The sequence below is a fragment of the Anabrus simplex genome, chromosome 8 (genome assembly GCF_040414725.1).
Source record: "Anabrus simplex isolate iqAnaSimp1 chromosome 8, ASM4041472v1, whole genome shotgun sequence".
NCBI lineage: Eukaryota > Metazoa > Arthropoda > Insecta > Orthoptera > Tettigoniidae > Anabrus > Anabrus simplex.
The window spans coordinates 191,297,377-191,314,332 of NC_090272.1; the positions used below are offsets into that span (position 1 = coordinate 191,297,377).

General features: G+C 40.9%; 1 protein-coding gene across 4 annotated transcripts in view; it reads right to left on the reverse strand.

Annotated features, from left to right (window-relative positions):
* Positions 1-16,956, reverse strand: part of Sesn (Sestrin) — a 92,557-nt gene that overhangs the window by 12,189 nt on the left and 63,412 nt on the right. For 3 of the 4 annotated variants that reach the window (XM_067152577.2, XM_067152576.2, XM_067152578.2), the window contains exons 2-4: positions 2,725-2,895; positions 2,143-2,325; positions 655-865 (exon numbers count right to left, since the gene is read on the reverse strand). In XM_067152577.2, the coding sequence (XP_067008678.2) occupies positions 655-865; positions 2,143-2,325; positions 2,725-2,895 (565 nt within the window). Of the gene's footprint in view, positions 1-654; positions 866-2,142; positions 2,326-2,724; positions 2,896-14,086; positions 14,106-16,956 lie in introns of those variants that run through there. The other variant, XM_067152579.2, reaches the window with a different exon arrangement.

The window sequence follows — 16,956 nt, forward strand, 5'->3', positions numbered from 1 at the left end:
CAACAAGAAGCTCAGAAATAAAATATCAAGTTGTCAACACAACCAGCACAGAAAGAACACAGAGGAAAGCTGTAAGAGAAGAGCTTGGGGCTATATCTGAAGTAGATGACATTAGTAAGAGATTATTAAAATGATCTGACCACCTGGTCCATATGGATGCTGAAAGTAAAGGTAAGTTAAGTGTGAGTCTAGATGAGAGCCGAGTAAGCCAACATAAAAATAAATACATTTTCTTAAGCCATGAAAGCACCACATGGACTGCATGTGTCTGTAACAGATCAATGGAGTCAAAAAAACAAGAATGAGTTTCCTAGAGGAAAGTGATGAGAGTTCAAAAATGTAAAGCATTCACATGAAAATTGAACTTTGAAATGAACAGCTAGACCATGTATATAGAATGCACAATCATAACCATTAGAGAAATCTCCAGGGGAAGACAATCTATTAAAAGGTGCAGTAAACAGGGACCACAACAAGCAATAGTGCCAATATTACATATAAGGAGGAAACCGACGTCTACTGGCTGGTGTCAAGAATTGTCTAAACAAAGTTGTGGCTAAAGCAATGAGTGTTGGCAATTTTGTAACAATCTTGTTCCAAGGGATACAATACAACAATGTATTCAGAAACATTTTGTAGCTCTGATATCCTTACCTTCCCTATCTCTGACGGGAGTTGGTATCGATCGTGGGGAAGAACTCAACGGTGGCACCACCCCACCAGGGAGATGTCCACCTTCCTGGTCCAGCTCCTCGTTCACACCACAGCCAAACACAAAACTGGCCAAGGAGTGGAAGTGGGCAAGGAGGACGATAGCATGAACCACTTCCGCCAGTGACCAGCTGTCCTTGCCCTTAGTTAGCTTCTACAACACAAAGATTAATGCACCAATTACAAATGTGATCTAATATTTTTTTAATAATTATTTATCTGCCCCACAATGACCAGTTCTTATGCCCATCCTCTTACCCTCATTCCTAGCTTTATGACTGATTTCATTCAATACTCATTACAAAAGTTATCAAAATGCATCTGTAGCTTACAAGTTGAGATGTTGAAGTTTAATCTTTAACATCACTGAATAGAAATTCAAATCAAGATGTAATGAAGTGATCCAAGTATAAGATGCTGGCAGTAATATTACCCACAAAATTGTTATAGAAAATAACCTAAATTTTAACCTATCTTTGCTATCATTAACTCTATTAGTTCTATCAAATACCGTAGATGGGCTGACGCGTCTCATCCACCAGTGCTACATCTGGGCATAGAATATGCATCTACATGTAAGGGAGGAGCAACTGTATTAGTTGACAGATTTTAGGAAATAATTTGACTTTAGGCTCTTCAGCTGAAAATAATGTAAAAAGCACACGCACAAAAATGTTGATGCCTCAAAAAATGAATTCAACGGAAGTGTGGCTTTCTTGCATTAAGAAAGACAACATTTATCAACATTTTAAGCCGATCATCTCATTGACAAGTTGAAAATGAATTCTTCGACAAAAATTACGTGGTAATTAGAAATTTGGCACACACAGCAATCAATACTGCAAACTCGCCACAAAAGGTTAAGCTAACATTGCAAGTTTACAAGTAACTCGTATTAAGTTGTTTTCTTAGCTTTTTATATTTTCATTCCACCCTACAGCACTATTCTAGATACTCTTCGTAGAGTTTCTCACGTGCTGGGTGTTGGCCCAGTACTGGACCTTAGTGTCAATTGTACTGGGTCGATATATTCTCCAAGAATTCGTCATTTCACTCGCCTAAGAATTTTGTTTACAAATGAATGTTTGATAGTAGAAAGAACATCAGAAGAATCATTTTTGTGATTGTGTCTAGAAGCACGGACCCAGATGGACGTAACTAACTAAATAACATCTATGTAGTTAACTTATATTTGATCAGGAATTTTCCTACAAAGATATAGGGTCCGTGACAATCATAATGAGCACAACTCTCCTTTACAAGCAATGTGGGGTAGAATTAACATAATTGAACCTTCACCATAATGTTATAAACCTTGCAGGTCAAATAATAAAATTTTACCAATTTTGAAGTTTGTATAAATGCTAGATACTGTGTTACAAGTCCTCTAAGGTATAATGTTATTTAAATTCACACTGTTTAAATTCTCACCTCAATGTGCGTTTTATTGATGAGCCAAGGCCTATGCGCCAGAATTTTGTTTATCTCATACAAGTCCCTCAGCTTTTGAGGGATCTTTGACAAGCCTTTGAGCCAAGTCTGATCTCCGCCCTGCAGCAGAAACTCTTGCTTTTGCAAGTTGATCAGGTAACTGCATTGGTGACGGCCAGCAGCCTGAAAGCATATGAAAGTAGAAGTACAAAATACCCCAGCACAGTTGAAATAAAACAGCCAGGGAACAAAACTTCACATTATATGAGATTCCAATAAGTCTGAGGTATAAATTCTATGTGTTTAAAATTGCAAGGCTATGATAGTATGAACTTGAGCCAAATAAGAATCTCCTCTACTGGAGACTATTCAATAAGCTCAGATGTCTTATTAGAAGAGGTTAGGAAATAACAGAATATGGAACTAAGTTTTGAAAATATTCTAGAATTAACTATGGAGTTAGAACTACTTCCAAGCAAGTCATTTCATAGAACTCATATGTTATTGAAGAAAATTATGTTAACGACACAATATTTGTGTAGCTATGAAAGATTTCAACAATGTAAGGAAGGCATGACTCACCATTATAGCTATGAAGTGCCGATAGTCGTACGGCAGGGGGCCATCTCCGCGGAGGATGAAATTCTGTGTCCTCAGGAAGGTGTCCAAGTACGTTGGGTGGTAGCCCATCACTTGCGTCACATGATCCAATCGATTGTTCTGGAGGAACGCATCGATGAACAGCATATGAGTCTATAACAAAGGAAAAACGGCAATTATGAACAGGAATCACCGCATGCAATACAAACGAAAAAGAAAATCTAAAAATAAGCAGCAGTAATATCAACTTTAAAAGACTTACAAAAATTATGTAAGTGGCGATCACATACACAGACGAATTGTAACATGGAAGAAAGGTAAACCAATTATCGCTCATACACAACAACAAAAAACACCTGCCAAATTTTACGTCTAACAAGATTTATAAAGATCGTGTACTGTAAAAATCTAAGAACAGGCTCACTCGGATATTTGTCTGCAGAACAGAGATGGCAAACGTTATCGGTACCGTACGCAATATCAGAAAGAACGCCGTCTGCGCAACCGCCTTAGTTTCTGGCATTTCATTTCCTACGATTTATCGCGAGTAATCTTTCGTGACTAAGCATGTCATAGCGTGTCTCTTCACGGGCATGTGGGCGAAACTTATCGTCTGGCCTCGTTCAGTTTACTTTTTCTTTTTCTGTTTGTCCGAGACGTGCAACAACACGTTTGAATTACGCGTGTTTATGACTAGCGAAGAACACAGGCATTTAATGAATAATTTGATGCAGTGACGCCCTGATGACATACAACACGCTATTTAATGGATCAGCCATAGCGTGGCGTATTCAATAGTAAGTTCGCAGGTTCGATTCCGGTGACGTATTTAAAAGGTGGAAGAAACATTAATTATCGGTATGTTATATTCCGTTTCACTGTTAAAAAAGGTAGCAACCGGAACGCCGAAATGTATACATTGGCCGCCTAAACGCATCGCCTTAACCAAGGCATTATTAAATGTATTATTTTCTTGGCAGTAGCTTCTCATAGCACGACTGTACGCGAGCTGTTGAGGACATCTAAAGTTGCAGACAACTTTACTGAACACAGCTCTGATAAACATGACACCTGAAGATCCAACGTCAATATATCAGTTGTATTCCCTGGTGTAGCGATTTATTAACGCTCGACATAAGACAGCCAGGTTAGGGAATCGGGAATAATTTAGGAAATTTGATGCAGTCCTTACACAGGGCTACTTTAGAAATCTAAATACTTTTCTTCCACTGTTGCTGGCGAGTGAGTTCAGTTTAGACCATGGTTTAGACATGCGGGCACAGTGCGGGTGACTTCACCTTGAGTCCGTCTATTATAGCAATATGACCTTCGCTCTCTGCTGATGGTTAAGCCATAACATTGCAACTTCTACCCGGTTTTGATAGGGGGAAGGGCTAATGCTGCAACACTGTGAATGCCGCCCTATGGTAAATCACCGATAGATATATTAGAATTAGACTGACAGCAAGCTGGATTTCGTAACATTGTTATTTTGCATTCTACTATACCTAACACTCCCGATTTAGATTTAAGGCATTCCAGAGATGAAGGTGAGAGAAGAGCTCTGAATAATAGTGATTATATTTTGTGGTAAACAATCATCCGTTTTCCAAAACAGTTAACTGTAGTTTGACGACACACGAGCGGAGCGAAACGAAGTCGCTACTCCAGTTGAGGTTTTCACCGGGTACAGATTACGTTGACAGCGAAACCTGATACTATTACCACCTTCCTCCTTTAAGCGAACTTGAAATACGACTGTCTTGTTCCCGTCTCGGACTACCACTTCGAGAGAACTGGAGCCAGGCATTCAAGGAAACAAGGAGCAGTAAAAATAAAAGATCAGCTGTTCTTAAAACCAATTATGTAACTTCTCTTAATCTATTTCAGGGAGAACGAAACTATCCTAAATATTTTATTCTTTCATCTTGCATAAAATGCTCTAGTTATACCGTATCTTAAAATATATTCCACTTCACTTTATAATTAGTATCGTATTGCAATATGGAAACGATGTCTCAAGAGTCAACACTAGCCTATATAGAATTCGAACCTTATTCCGACCAATTTCTGTGGTATAATGCTGCATTCGTTCATGTTCTCAATTGTTCAGATGTACAGCATTTGGGACGAAGGGATTACAGGTACTCTTCAAAACAAGAACACATTTCATTCACATCAAATACAGTTTATATTATAAAGTTGGTAAAACCAAATAATTCACAAGTTAAGGGCACTGCATCTACTATCGGGATTCAAACCCGTAGTTTTGATTTCAGCAGCTGGTGTAGGTTAGATGGTAAGCGTGAGTTCCCAACTTGATTACTCTATGACCAAAATAGTGGTATTCGGATCAGAGAGCCCCTGGTTCGCTTCACGTCTAGACTAGGGATTTTAACTGCGTACAGTTAATTCTTATGGCTAGGGGACTGTGTGACCGTCTTAATACACACCATACTACCAACTTTCACAGAAACAAGCAATAGTGAATATAATCCTCCACACAAGTTTGGCGTCAGGGAAGGTGATCCAACCGTAAACTGGGCACATCCATACGTAATGCCGATCCGAAGAAATTTGGTAAAAGGTCTTGGAGAGAATGAAGGATCCTACAACCCTCGACACTATATGCTAAGCAGAAGCAAGCCCATGGGTTGACAGGAATATAATAACCGGAAGTGCTACAAACAAGTCATTCCGTTAGGTATGTTTACTTCATAAATAATAAATTTCAGTTCAAGGCTAAGAGTTAATCGATCACAATAAGTATTTCTCAAGGGCCCCAGGAGGTTATTTCTCATGCATCAACATGCCACAAGTAGTCTGTATTGTTCTAACAGACAGGGCACTGAGTCATCCTCTATTTTTGACCACTAACAAATGGATTACCAAGTTAATATGTGCAACACACACACATACACTTGAAATGAAAAATTATCTACCGTTACTTTCCCAAGTGCTTCAGCTTGCTACCAGATCCACACATTTCTAGCCTGGAGTCTTCTTTAGGGACACCTAGCAGTCCCACCAAAGTCTAATACACATGCACTGTACCTTTATTAAGACGACTGCTGCCTGCCTCATCCTAGCTCTGTCTCACCCAAGCGCCACTGAAAAACGTAACCGCGTTACTGAGGTGTTGCAATGATAGGAAAATTTGGATGCAAGTCAATTTACGACAGAACAGAAGACGCTATGGCCATGGAGTGAAGCCCCAGATTCGGGGGACGAGCGAGTTCGACTGTCCTGAGAATGGTTTTCTCTGGTTTCCCATTTTCACTTCCAAGCAGGGGCAGCATTTAAAAGAATCCAGCAAAAACTATATCTAAAAATCTGCATCAACAAATACAGAACTTTCGGAATCATGAATATTTTCGGGACAACGGGACGCGTAGTCAAATTCCCCCTGTGGGTGGGGGCGGTAGAATAACACCCACGGTATCCCCTGCCTGTCGTAAGAGGCGACTAAAAAGGGCCCCATGGGCTCTGAACTTTGGAGAGTTGGTTGGCGACCACGGGGTCCTCAGCTGATCCTGGCATTGCTTCCACTTGTGCCAGGCTCCTCACTTTCATCTATCCTATCCGACCTCTCTTGGGCAACTCTCGTTTTTTCCGACCCCGAAGCTATTAGGTTTGCGAGGGCTAGGGAGTCTTTCATTTTCACGCCCTTCGTGGCCCTTGTCTTCTTTTGGCCGATATCTTCATTCTTCGAAGTGTCGGACCCCTTCCGTTTTTTCTCTCTGATTAGTGTTACATAGAGGATGGTTGCCTAGTTGTACTTCCTCTTAAAACAATCACCACCACCACCGCGTAGTCAAAATACAGAACTGCCCCGTATATGTGACGTCTCGTCAGTATGCTTTAAAACGGTAACTGTCGAGAAAAAGAAACGAAATTATCAAGCCAAGTGAAAGAGCGGTGGGACTATTTTCAGTACATAGCTAGCACCTGAAGACATCCTGACAGAGCTGAAGGACCCACCTGAAGTAGCCGAGGACGTATGATTAGAACAATGTGTACAACACAATCAACGTATGTGATAAACGTAAAGGTATGTAATGTCTACTTCGAACGCAGGACTAAAAGTTAACATTACGCCGTTAAAATCTGTCGGACTTATCTTCTTAGCATGCGACAGTGTACCAACTCTGAACTTGAAGAGAAAGAAAAAAAGATAACTTACAGGGAAGCTACGACGGATAGTAGGCTAATATAGTCGATGCAAATGCTCATTTAGGAAAATGAAAAGCCATAGAAACTGCTACCGAAGCTGTCCGCTGAATGTTCATATTAATATCACTATGAATTACTCACCTTATCTAATCTTATCATCTCATACTTGCTGTTAGCCATTTGCATTCTCCCGATATGCACCATCCTGCTATCATTCCAAGCAAAACCGCCTAGTTTAGAGTTCGCATACATCAATAATACAGTTATTAAAAATAACTTTTTTCTGCTACCGGTTTAACGTCGCACTAAAATATCATCGAAGGTTTTCGGCGACGCAAGGATGTGAAAGTGCTAGGAATGGGGAGGTAGCGGCAGTGGCCTTGCCTGGGGTGAAAACACGAAACCACAAAAACCCCTCTTCAGGGCTGCCAACGGTGGGATTCGAACCCAGCATCTGTCGAATGCAAACTAACAGCTACACGGCCCGAACTACGCAACTAACTTGCTTGGTAACGATAGAAGAATAAGGAATTCATGTCTATAAATGTTGCATTTCGGAAAGCATCTCATGTACTTAGTTTCATTTTTAAATTGTGATTTTATCGGACAAAAACTATTTTCAGAAGACTTCACAAACTGTGAGGAAAAGACTGCAGGTTGTTAGGTGTTTGGGTATGCAACAACGCCGTTTTGGAAGTTCTCTAATTCTCTACATAAAAAAAAAAAAAAAGACGGCGTTACAACCGGCAAGAGCTGTCTGGCTTCACCTCTATTACAGAATTGATTTGTTAGGTTTAGCTGCTACTATCAAAGGTTCTGGGTAGTACAGGCTTCGTGCCTGACGTACTAAATGTACCGTGCACATTAGTGTATGTATGTGCATATGCTGAATTCGTATGCAGACTTCTATAAATTTCACTGACATCCACTACTTTCCAAAGGCAAAATATAATTCCTAAATTTCTTAGATAGGAAGGAGATATGAGAAAACCTATCAGAAACGACCAGGTGCCACAGGTATAACCTGCATGAAAGGAGACTCATACTAGCCAGTACAGTTATGAAGGAACACGATTCAAATATATATATATCTAACAACCACCGTTAAGAACGGAACGAGTAAACCCCTCCAAATTGCTAATCTAAACTAATTGGCAGTCAACAATTATACAACACATTCTGCCTACCTATTACGCGCAACATAATAAGCAAGCCCATCAAAACAAGCTTCGTTACACTTACAGTCGCTAAAAAAAAAATTAAAAAGCACACGGTATTGTGTAAGTTCCTGTCAAGTACACTTTTCTCAGAAATAACTGGGCCAGACTGGGTATCTCAGATGTTTGAGGTGCTGGCCTTCTGACCCCAACGTGGCAGGTTCGATCCCAGCTCAGTCCTGTGGTATTTGAAGGCTTCAAATACGTCAGACTCGTGACGGTAGATTTACTGGCACGTAAAAGAACTCCTGCATGACTAAATTCCGGCACCTCGGCGTCTCCGAAAACCATAGAAGTAGTTAATGGAACGTAAAGCAAATATTATTATTATTATTATTAGAAATAATTGAGCCTATATTTTATCGTGGATATCCACAGCGTTTTTATCTACAGAGGACGTGAATTGTATTTTGATAGTTAAAATTCTGAAGAAATATGTGCTCCTCCTTTTTTTGGGCGACTATACATGGGTAGGCTTTTTCCTCGTGAAACTAAGATGGAAATTTGGTCAGAGAAAGTAGGGGATCCTTCCAACCGAGCCGGCGTGTATACGGGAAGAACAGCTACTATGATCCTGTGAACACTCTGCAAGTTTTCTCGACAGCTATCATCAAAATAACAAACTCAGTATAAGGAAAAAGCCAATAAGCAAAATCAATTAACTGACATCGCCTACACCCCCTGAAATATTAACCGTGGGAAACACTACTTTGCATTGAGTGAGGTGTTTTGCCTTTATGACGAACACCGTTATGTATTCGAAACGATCTTTCCAACGTGACCGCCCTCATCAACTCCTTTCCACTTCTACGATAGGGGATTTGTGAAGACAGCCGGGCTAAGTGGCTCAGACGGTTGAGGCGCTGACCTGACCTCAACTTGACAGGTTCGATCCTGGATCAGTCCGGTTGTATTTGAAGGTGCTCAAATACGTCAGCCTCATGTCTAGATATATTGGCATGTAAAAGAACTCCTGCGGCACAAAGTTCAGACACCGACCTCGGCGTCTTCGAAAGCTGAAAAAGTAGTTGGACGTAAAGCCAATAATATTTTGTGAAAAAAAGGGAGTCACTTTCACGCCTTTTATGCCCTCTACCTACTGCTTGCCAATACTAAGCTCTTGACTACAAACCCCGAACTTCAGTTTGCAACAAAATATTCAAAATTAATTTCTGAGCCACAAGAACAGTCGCCAGTGGCAACCTGAACAGTGACTAGCACTTCCATCTTGGAGAGAACCTCACTCTGCTAGCAACGTAGGCTCCAGAAAGGAGAGATGGTACAGCCATACTTAACACAGTCAAAATAAAATAATATGCAAATAGGGCGAGAGCCTAGCCTAGGGCAGTAGCAGACTACAAACCTGGCCGGCGAGAGAAACTTCGCAGTTGAGCGGAAAGTAGTTCAGAAAGCATGGATGAAACAGCTCAGGGTGAAGAAAGAAAAAGAACACAGATGTATGCCCAATATGCTTCCACTTAGATTTGTCAAATATTTCTTGAAACTAGAGTTTTATCCCTCTGGATGACAGTCCTGCAATACACATAAAAGGCCCACAGCCTATCTTTCCCGGATAACAGTCCAAACAGCTAATCTCTCGATGCCTCTCCCACCTTCATTGTTCTTTTAGGCATATTCACAGCCGTTAATAATGCAAGTTTAGGGCTTCGGCACAGCACCGAGAGTTATCTCCATACATGAAAACCAATGGAGGAGCAGAAAAAGGCTTGGCACCAAGTAGTCTGGTCGCATTTGCCCCCGGATTGGTGCTGGTCAAGTGAACCTCGGGGTCATGTGCCGCTCCAGAAGAGGCAATCACTTTTCTTAATTTTTCCGACTTCCTAACAGGAAATCGAATTCAGGTCCTTCCAAGTGAACCACCACCTCTCTTAAGCAGTCCCTACACTAGCATATTTAAAGACACAATCGATCCTGCTTAACTAGTAACATCTGGATCCAGTCACTGTCCTTACTGCCGTATAACATCTCATCTCTGGGAATTTTAATTAGGTATTGGTTTGGTAGGTTCATGTGGTTCTGAGCACATTAAAATTAAAATATAAATTTCCTATAACTGAGGTAAGAGTAGGCCTAATTCACTAAGAAAACTCTCACAATCAATATTTAAATTAACACCTAAATACAGTATTACAATGCTAACAACTTAACAAATGAAGCATACTGCACAAATCAGGATAAACCACAGTCCTTATGGAAGATGGTTTTAGAAATGCACAGTATGTCAAAAAATGACAAATTTGAACTCGCAAACATGAATAACGAATTACGATTCTACGTGTAGAATTGGTTTCAAAAAAACTACGCCATTTTAAATAGGACATAAAATTGAAAAATGTAAATATTTTCAAATTTTATTTTGCTAATTCCCAACGGCTTGAGGCAGCCAATCGTGGCTGGATGTACTGTGGAGAGGTTAGTCGTCAAGAGCCATGCAGAATCCGTTCCTGCGACTCGTGTGTCGGGCTCACGTGACCTCTCAGCCTTGTGGACCTATTAACATGATTGCTACCAGTTAACACACGTAAGCCAACGCTCAACAATGGCTCTCCCTTAAGTGAGCGGAATTATGAGAGGAATCCTGTCTTATTAACTACAAGAGATCGTCCCTGTCATTCAACGGTTCTGTAACGTGATGTGCAGATTGGGGCAATTGGCCGCCTAATTATTGTGGAATACTTTTCTTCTAAAAACTAATCAAATTTCGGTGTAAAGGTAACAACCTAACAGGCAAAGTCGGGATGAAATTATGGGGGTAAAATGAAATGGCGTATGGCTTTTAGTGCCGGCTGTGTCTGACGAAATGTTCGGATCGCCAGGTGCAAATGTGTATTCGACTATCTCAATATCTGAATCAACTAGTATTGTCTGTGTGTCGAAGTACCTTCTGCAGTCCACCTTAAATCTCTTTAGGGGAGTCACGTTTCTAAACGTCATTCTAAACATATCTTTAACAAGTTGAAGAACAAACATCCCCAAGGTATAAGTAACACGGCTCTACCTACCGCCAGCAAAGTGAGGGTCAAGAGTCCCTCTCCGAGTCACTGCTCCGAATCCAAATGTCTAGAACCGTCATAACAATCGTATGCTGGTAAAAATTACAGTATTTAGTTCAATACAGTTCCTTACAAATACCAACCAACAGCATACCATCCTGTGGAGAGGGACTATGGAATACATCCACGGTATCTTCTGCCTATCATAAAAGGCAACTACAGGAGCCGAGTGTGGCAATGCTTCCATTTACTTGTGCCAGTCCCCTCTCGCGGTCCTTCCCTACCTTTACCGAGAGTAGAACCTCTTCAAATGTTCCTCCTATTAGAATGAAGAGGTTGGTTGCCCGGTTTTACTTCCCTTTAAATCCATCACCAGCACCACTGTATTGTGTTATTAACGTACTTGTACTATCATAGTTGAGAACGAGAGCTACTCGAACTTCCAAGAAATACTCTTCTCCAGCCACTGCATATCTCAAAAATCACAGCATCTCTCGCAGACAAGGAGAGGGTAGGACACGAACAACGAAATACTTCACGACGTATTATTCTAAGACGACCAGCCTAGAGTATCGAACCTGAATATATCTAATACGATACTGAACAACAGCACGGCAAAATTCATTGGAACAATACTTCTTTTCCCGGGTATTACCTCTTTCAAAATGTCTAACAGAAGCTTTATGGCGGGGATCATTTATTAATACTAATTAGTAATTACTAATGAAAGGAAATTGGAATGAGCTCCAAAGAAAAAAGATATCTGCGAACGAAAGGGTTGAAAAGGGCATGGAAATTTTAAGCCTATAGGTCTCGAAACCCTAATACGGTCGATCGGAAGAAAACAAGAATTGATCAAGGGAGGTCTGAAGTCTGGCCTCGCGGTGTAGGGGCTACGCTTCCACCTGTCACCCGGCGGCCCCGGGTTCGATTCCCGGCCGGGTCAGGAGTTTTTAATTGTAAATGATTAATATCCCTGGCCTGGGGACTGGGTGTTTATATCGTCCTTGACGTTCCTTTCCTCATATTCCACACTACACTTACACGCAGGCTCATATGGTGAAAGTAGTGGCAAAAGATCTGCAGAGGTCGACGCCACGAATATATATATATATATATACATATATTTATTTTAAAGGAAGGTCGGATAGGATGATTGAATTCAAGGGGCCTGGCACAAGCATAGCTTCAGCGCTGCCTGGTAGTTGGGGGCTGACCCACGCCCATCAATGGGAATTTGTAACCGTAACAAAGCCTCTAATGATAGGGCACCTATACGAGATTCTTCAACTGGGCGAAATGACATGCTCGTAAACAAGGCATCAACCCTCACAGAAGCCAGAATTATTTAGAATTAAGCGGCCTTCAACTGCCGGGCTGAGTGGCTCAAGACTGTTGAGGCGCTGGCCTTCTGACCCCAACTTGGCAGGTATGGACCTGCCTCAGTCCAGTGGTATTTGAAGGTACTCGAATACGTCAGCCTCGTGTGGGTAGATTTACCGGCACGTAAAACAACTCTTACGGGGCTAAATTCCGGCACCTCGGCGTCTCCGAAAACCGTGAAAGTAGTTAGTGCGAAGTAAAGCCGTACCTTTATTAGTCCTTCAACTTCGGAGTATTGTTACGTGTTGTGTGCCGGCGGTTCACGACGAAGGAACCTGAAAGAGCTGACTCAGCTTTGGCTTTGCATTACTCAATGCAGATAAAGGCAACAGACCTTATCAAAGTTGCAGTAACAAATAGTACATGAAAACAAATAACAGAAAGCAAAAACTTGTTAATAGTTCCAATAACTTTTTACCAAGTATAGGATCCAGAACATGTTTTGATTTGCAGAGCGCAAGATGAAACCTGCACACTGGATAACCTGTATCTACATAGAAACGGACTGCTGAATTCCGGGCTTAGCGGCATTTAATCGTGCATGTGTTAATAGCCTCTAGCCTTGCCATTCTCCTTTGTGTTTTTGTTAACCATTATTAAGTTTGTACATAACTTTGCAATTTCATGCTGGACACACACAAAAAAATTGCAAATTACAAAAGCACCATCAGAACGCATACAAACTTTAATGAATATTCATACATCAAATAATTGGCACTGATGAAACTTCTTTTACCACAAGTCTGAATTCAATTTCGAGGACTACCCTGCAGATGGATCACAGTCTTCCTAGAAAATGACATCTCACTGGTTCTCTTGCATTGCTACAGAACCATCCAATAACCAATGGAGCCTATCCATTTTGCCTGCAGTTGGACACAAACGTATGGATACTCGAGTTTGAACGTCGGTAGGGTGGACGAGCCTCAAAACTAAATATACTAAACTACAGCTATGTTGAAGGGCGGTATATTATACATTGCTTCAGCATGTTCAAAGTGTTAACTATGTTAATCGAAATAAGGAATCTGATGTTTCGGAATTCTAGGAACAAATCTCGAGCAATTTCAATTATGCCAAGTTATAGCTGCTTCATTTCTGTTTCAAGGGGGTGGTACACAATGTTTTTGCAGGTTTAAAGTTTTAACCACCAGTATGTTACTCGAAATGACAAAGAATATGATTTTCGAACTTCTACGAAAAAACCTCGCCTTAAAAACTCCGCAAAATAAAAATGCGACATACGATCATAGTAAAATATTAGTATGCGACAGGTGTTTCTGACAATGTCTTTAAGAAACGACGATTAGAAAGTCCATGATTTTTGGAACTTATAAATAAGTCATGATGATACGATGGAGTATCCGTACTTTTGAATCAGATGGTAGCTCTGCCCTTAGACGATTCATCCTAGTTCGTTAAAATTATAGAGCACTAGATCAAAAGATTTTTTCTTTTTTTTTTTCTTTCGTGAATACGACGATCATCGGACACTAACGGGAAAGAAGAAAAAAAAAAAAAGGGGGCTGAACTGGTGACCGCCTAACAGGTACGTACCTAGAAAACAGGCCACTCGTCCGAAACCAGGAGACAATACTCGCATGTAATTTTCAAGAAGTCATACACGCTGCCGATTGTCAGATGCAACTGCAACAAGAGTGGGGATACTCAATGCGCATGCGCTGGAACGGGTAATAAAAATCATGTGGGATGGAGGGGCAGAGCAACTCTGTGCACAAAGCAGAATGGACCTCGCAGTCAGCTTCCGAGGTGGGCACAAGGTAGTCTGGTGGAGACGACCGTTAGGGAACAAAGAACGAACCATTGTGTCTTATCTGAGAAAGTGATCAGGTTAGATATTAACAATTATTACGGTGAATCAATCCTCCCACAATGGCCTGCTTATTGATTATTGTTTGTTATTATACGATGTTTCTTCTATGTATTCATTCACTCAATGTCCTCTACTAGTCTAGCTAGGCTCATGCAAAAGATGCAGTGTAACTTATTTTATATGCTGCCTGCGCTCGTATTAAGATAAACTATGTAATTCACAGACCAAGTTCCAGCGTACAGGTTTAGGAGAAGTGGGTTACCCTTTGTCTTTCTTTGTTCTGTCCAATCCGTTGAGTGTGATTAGACGAGATGTGGCTATCCGTTCTGATGCTCGGCGTCCTGACAGGAAAAATGAATTACAATGACCATGAACTCCTACCCGAACGCCGTACCTACTCTACACGCGCGGGGGGAGAGGGGGTGCTACTAACGCGGGATATCGATATCGAAGTAGGTTATCATTTCATATTTCCATTGTCACTTTCCCCTGGATGAAAAGGATGGGCGGAACATCCAGGTACTATAACCGGGAGGGTGAAAACTGAATCGAAAATCACCGGAATCCTGAATTCTAAACTGGGAGCAGCTACACCATCGGGTCGACGACCCTGATGTTTTAATTTATGCTTTAACGACCAGAATTTTCAGCACTATGTGATGTTTAATTGTAACCATACCAAACCGGAAGCAGTATTATCGGGAAACAATTCATTCATGATGTTTAAGATGAACCACTCTTTCACGCCCCCTTACGATATGTGAGTAACATCTAAACGAAAACAATTATTTGATAGATTAGAGCGCTTCCCAAAACGCTTGAAAACTGCTGAAAGTCAAGGAGCTAAGAAGTCGCACGCAGTTAACGATACAAAGGTATTTGAGATTGTGGACCGTTGAGCCTCTTAAAATAGAACGAAAAAACAAGTGAGTCAACAGCATGAATGAAGGCCAACAACGACATAATAATACACGGCCTTGCACTAGCCGATCTAACACTGGGCCAGGTTTAGAGAAGAAATAAATTAAGTTGGAGAACGAAACAGACAAAAATTATTTTTTTCGATGCGCCTCACGAAAACCCTTAAAACTGACCTTCGATAATGTCGAAAGTGCAATTTCTTTCGCGAAGGAAGGGGCAGGTAGATATTTGCTATCTACTCGCACGACCGAAGTTCTAATACAAGTTGATTCCTGGTTCGAAATTTCAGCTGAAAAGTCGCGCGGCGTCAGAAAAGGCACCCGGCCAAAACTCAAAAATTTTTATTTAAAACAAAGCCGTCTGTTACATCATCTTATTTATATTAACTTGGGCCTATTCATTCGGTCAGCATTGAATAGGGCCTGTAATTTCAGTTTCACGCCACTATTCTAGGCAACTCGTTTGATTTAATTCTAGTATAAAATACAACCAAACTATGTTAATAATTAGAAAAAATCTGTACACACCTTAAAGGAAGTCGAAATGAAATGGCGCATGGCTTTAGTGCCGGGAGTGTCCGAGGACATGTTCGGCTCGCCAGGTGCAGGTCTTTTGATTCAACACCCATAGGCGACCTGCGCGTTATGATGAGGATGAAATGATGAAGACGACACATACACCCAGCCCCAGTGCCAGCGAAATTAACCAATGATTGTTAAAATTCCCGACCCTGCCGGGGATCGAACCCGGGACCCCTGTGACCACAGGCAAGCACGCTAATCCTGGAGATGTCAATGTAAATATTCTAGACACCACGAAATCTCTGTTGAACACCCAACCCTACACAAAGAATAGTCACTTAGCCTAAAATCAGAAGTCTATTCATCAAGCATTCATCCACTGATGATCGTGTCCAAGTGCCCTCAAATGCTGCCGTACGAAGCAACCATAAAAGCTTTTTCACACACTGTAACGAAGTCTTCAAGTTGAGTTTCCACACTGCAGTTTCCACAGTAAATAGATTCTGATGATATTGAATTGCGCTTATCATAATCAGCAGTGTGTGTATAACCCTATCTTTTCTAGTGTAGCATTGGTTCTCGGCATCCCAGTTCTCATAAAGAAGAGCTAACAACTCAATTAGGCAACTGATAGCAAATGCCAAATGAACAGACGCATCATCCCGGCGTCTTTTAGCCTTATATACGCGTAACTAAGAGAGGGCGTTTCCAATATTCCGCTTTATATTTCAGCTAATATAGAATAACTTGTCTTGTTACCATCATTAGTGACAGTGCCAGTCCCCGGATCCGAAAATCGCGGGTTCAAGATTAAAAATATCAAAGCTTGTCATCAACTAGGCTGGTATTATTATTACTGCGCTTTTACGGACGCAATGGACCACTGTAGTCAATTTCTGTCCGGTCTTCTATGTTTTATCTTTCTTTTCTGTTCTTCCAGTATTTCTTCATTCTATCTGATCGTCATCGTTCTTCTTCAGAAAATACATTTTTTTTTGTTTCTCTTTTATCAATTTTTGGTAGGAATCTAATTTTACTGTTCTTCAATTTATTTACTTTGATTTATTCTTTAAATCATCCAGTGTTATGTCTAATTCTTTCATGTCTTCTACTCTTTCTTTTATCCAAAAAGGTGGTTGTTTTTGTGTCTG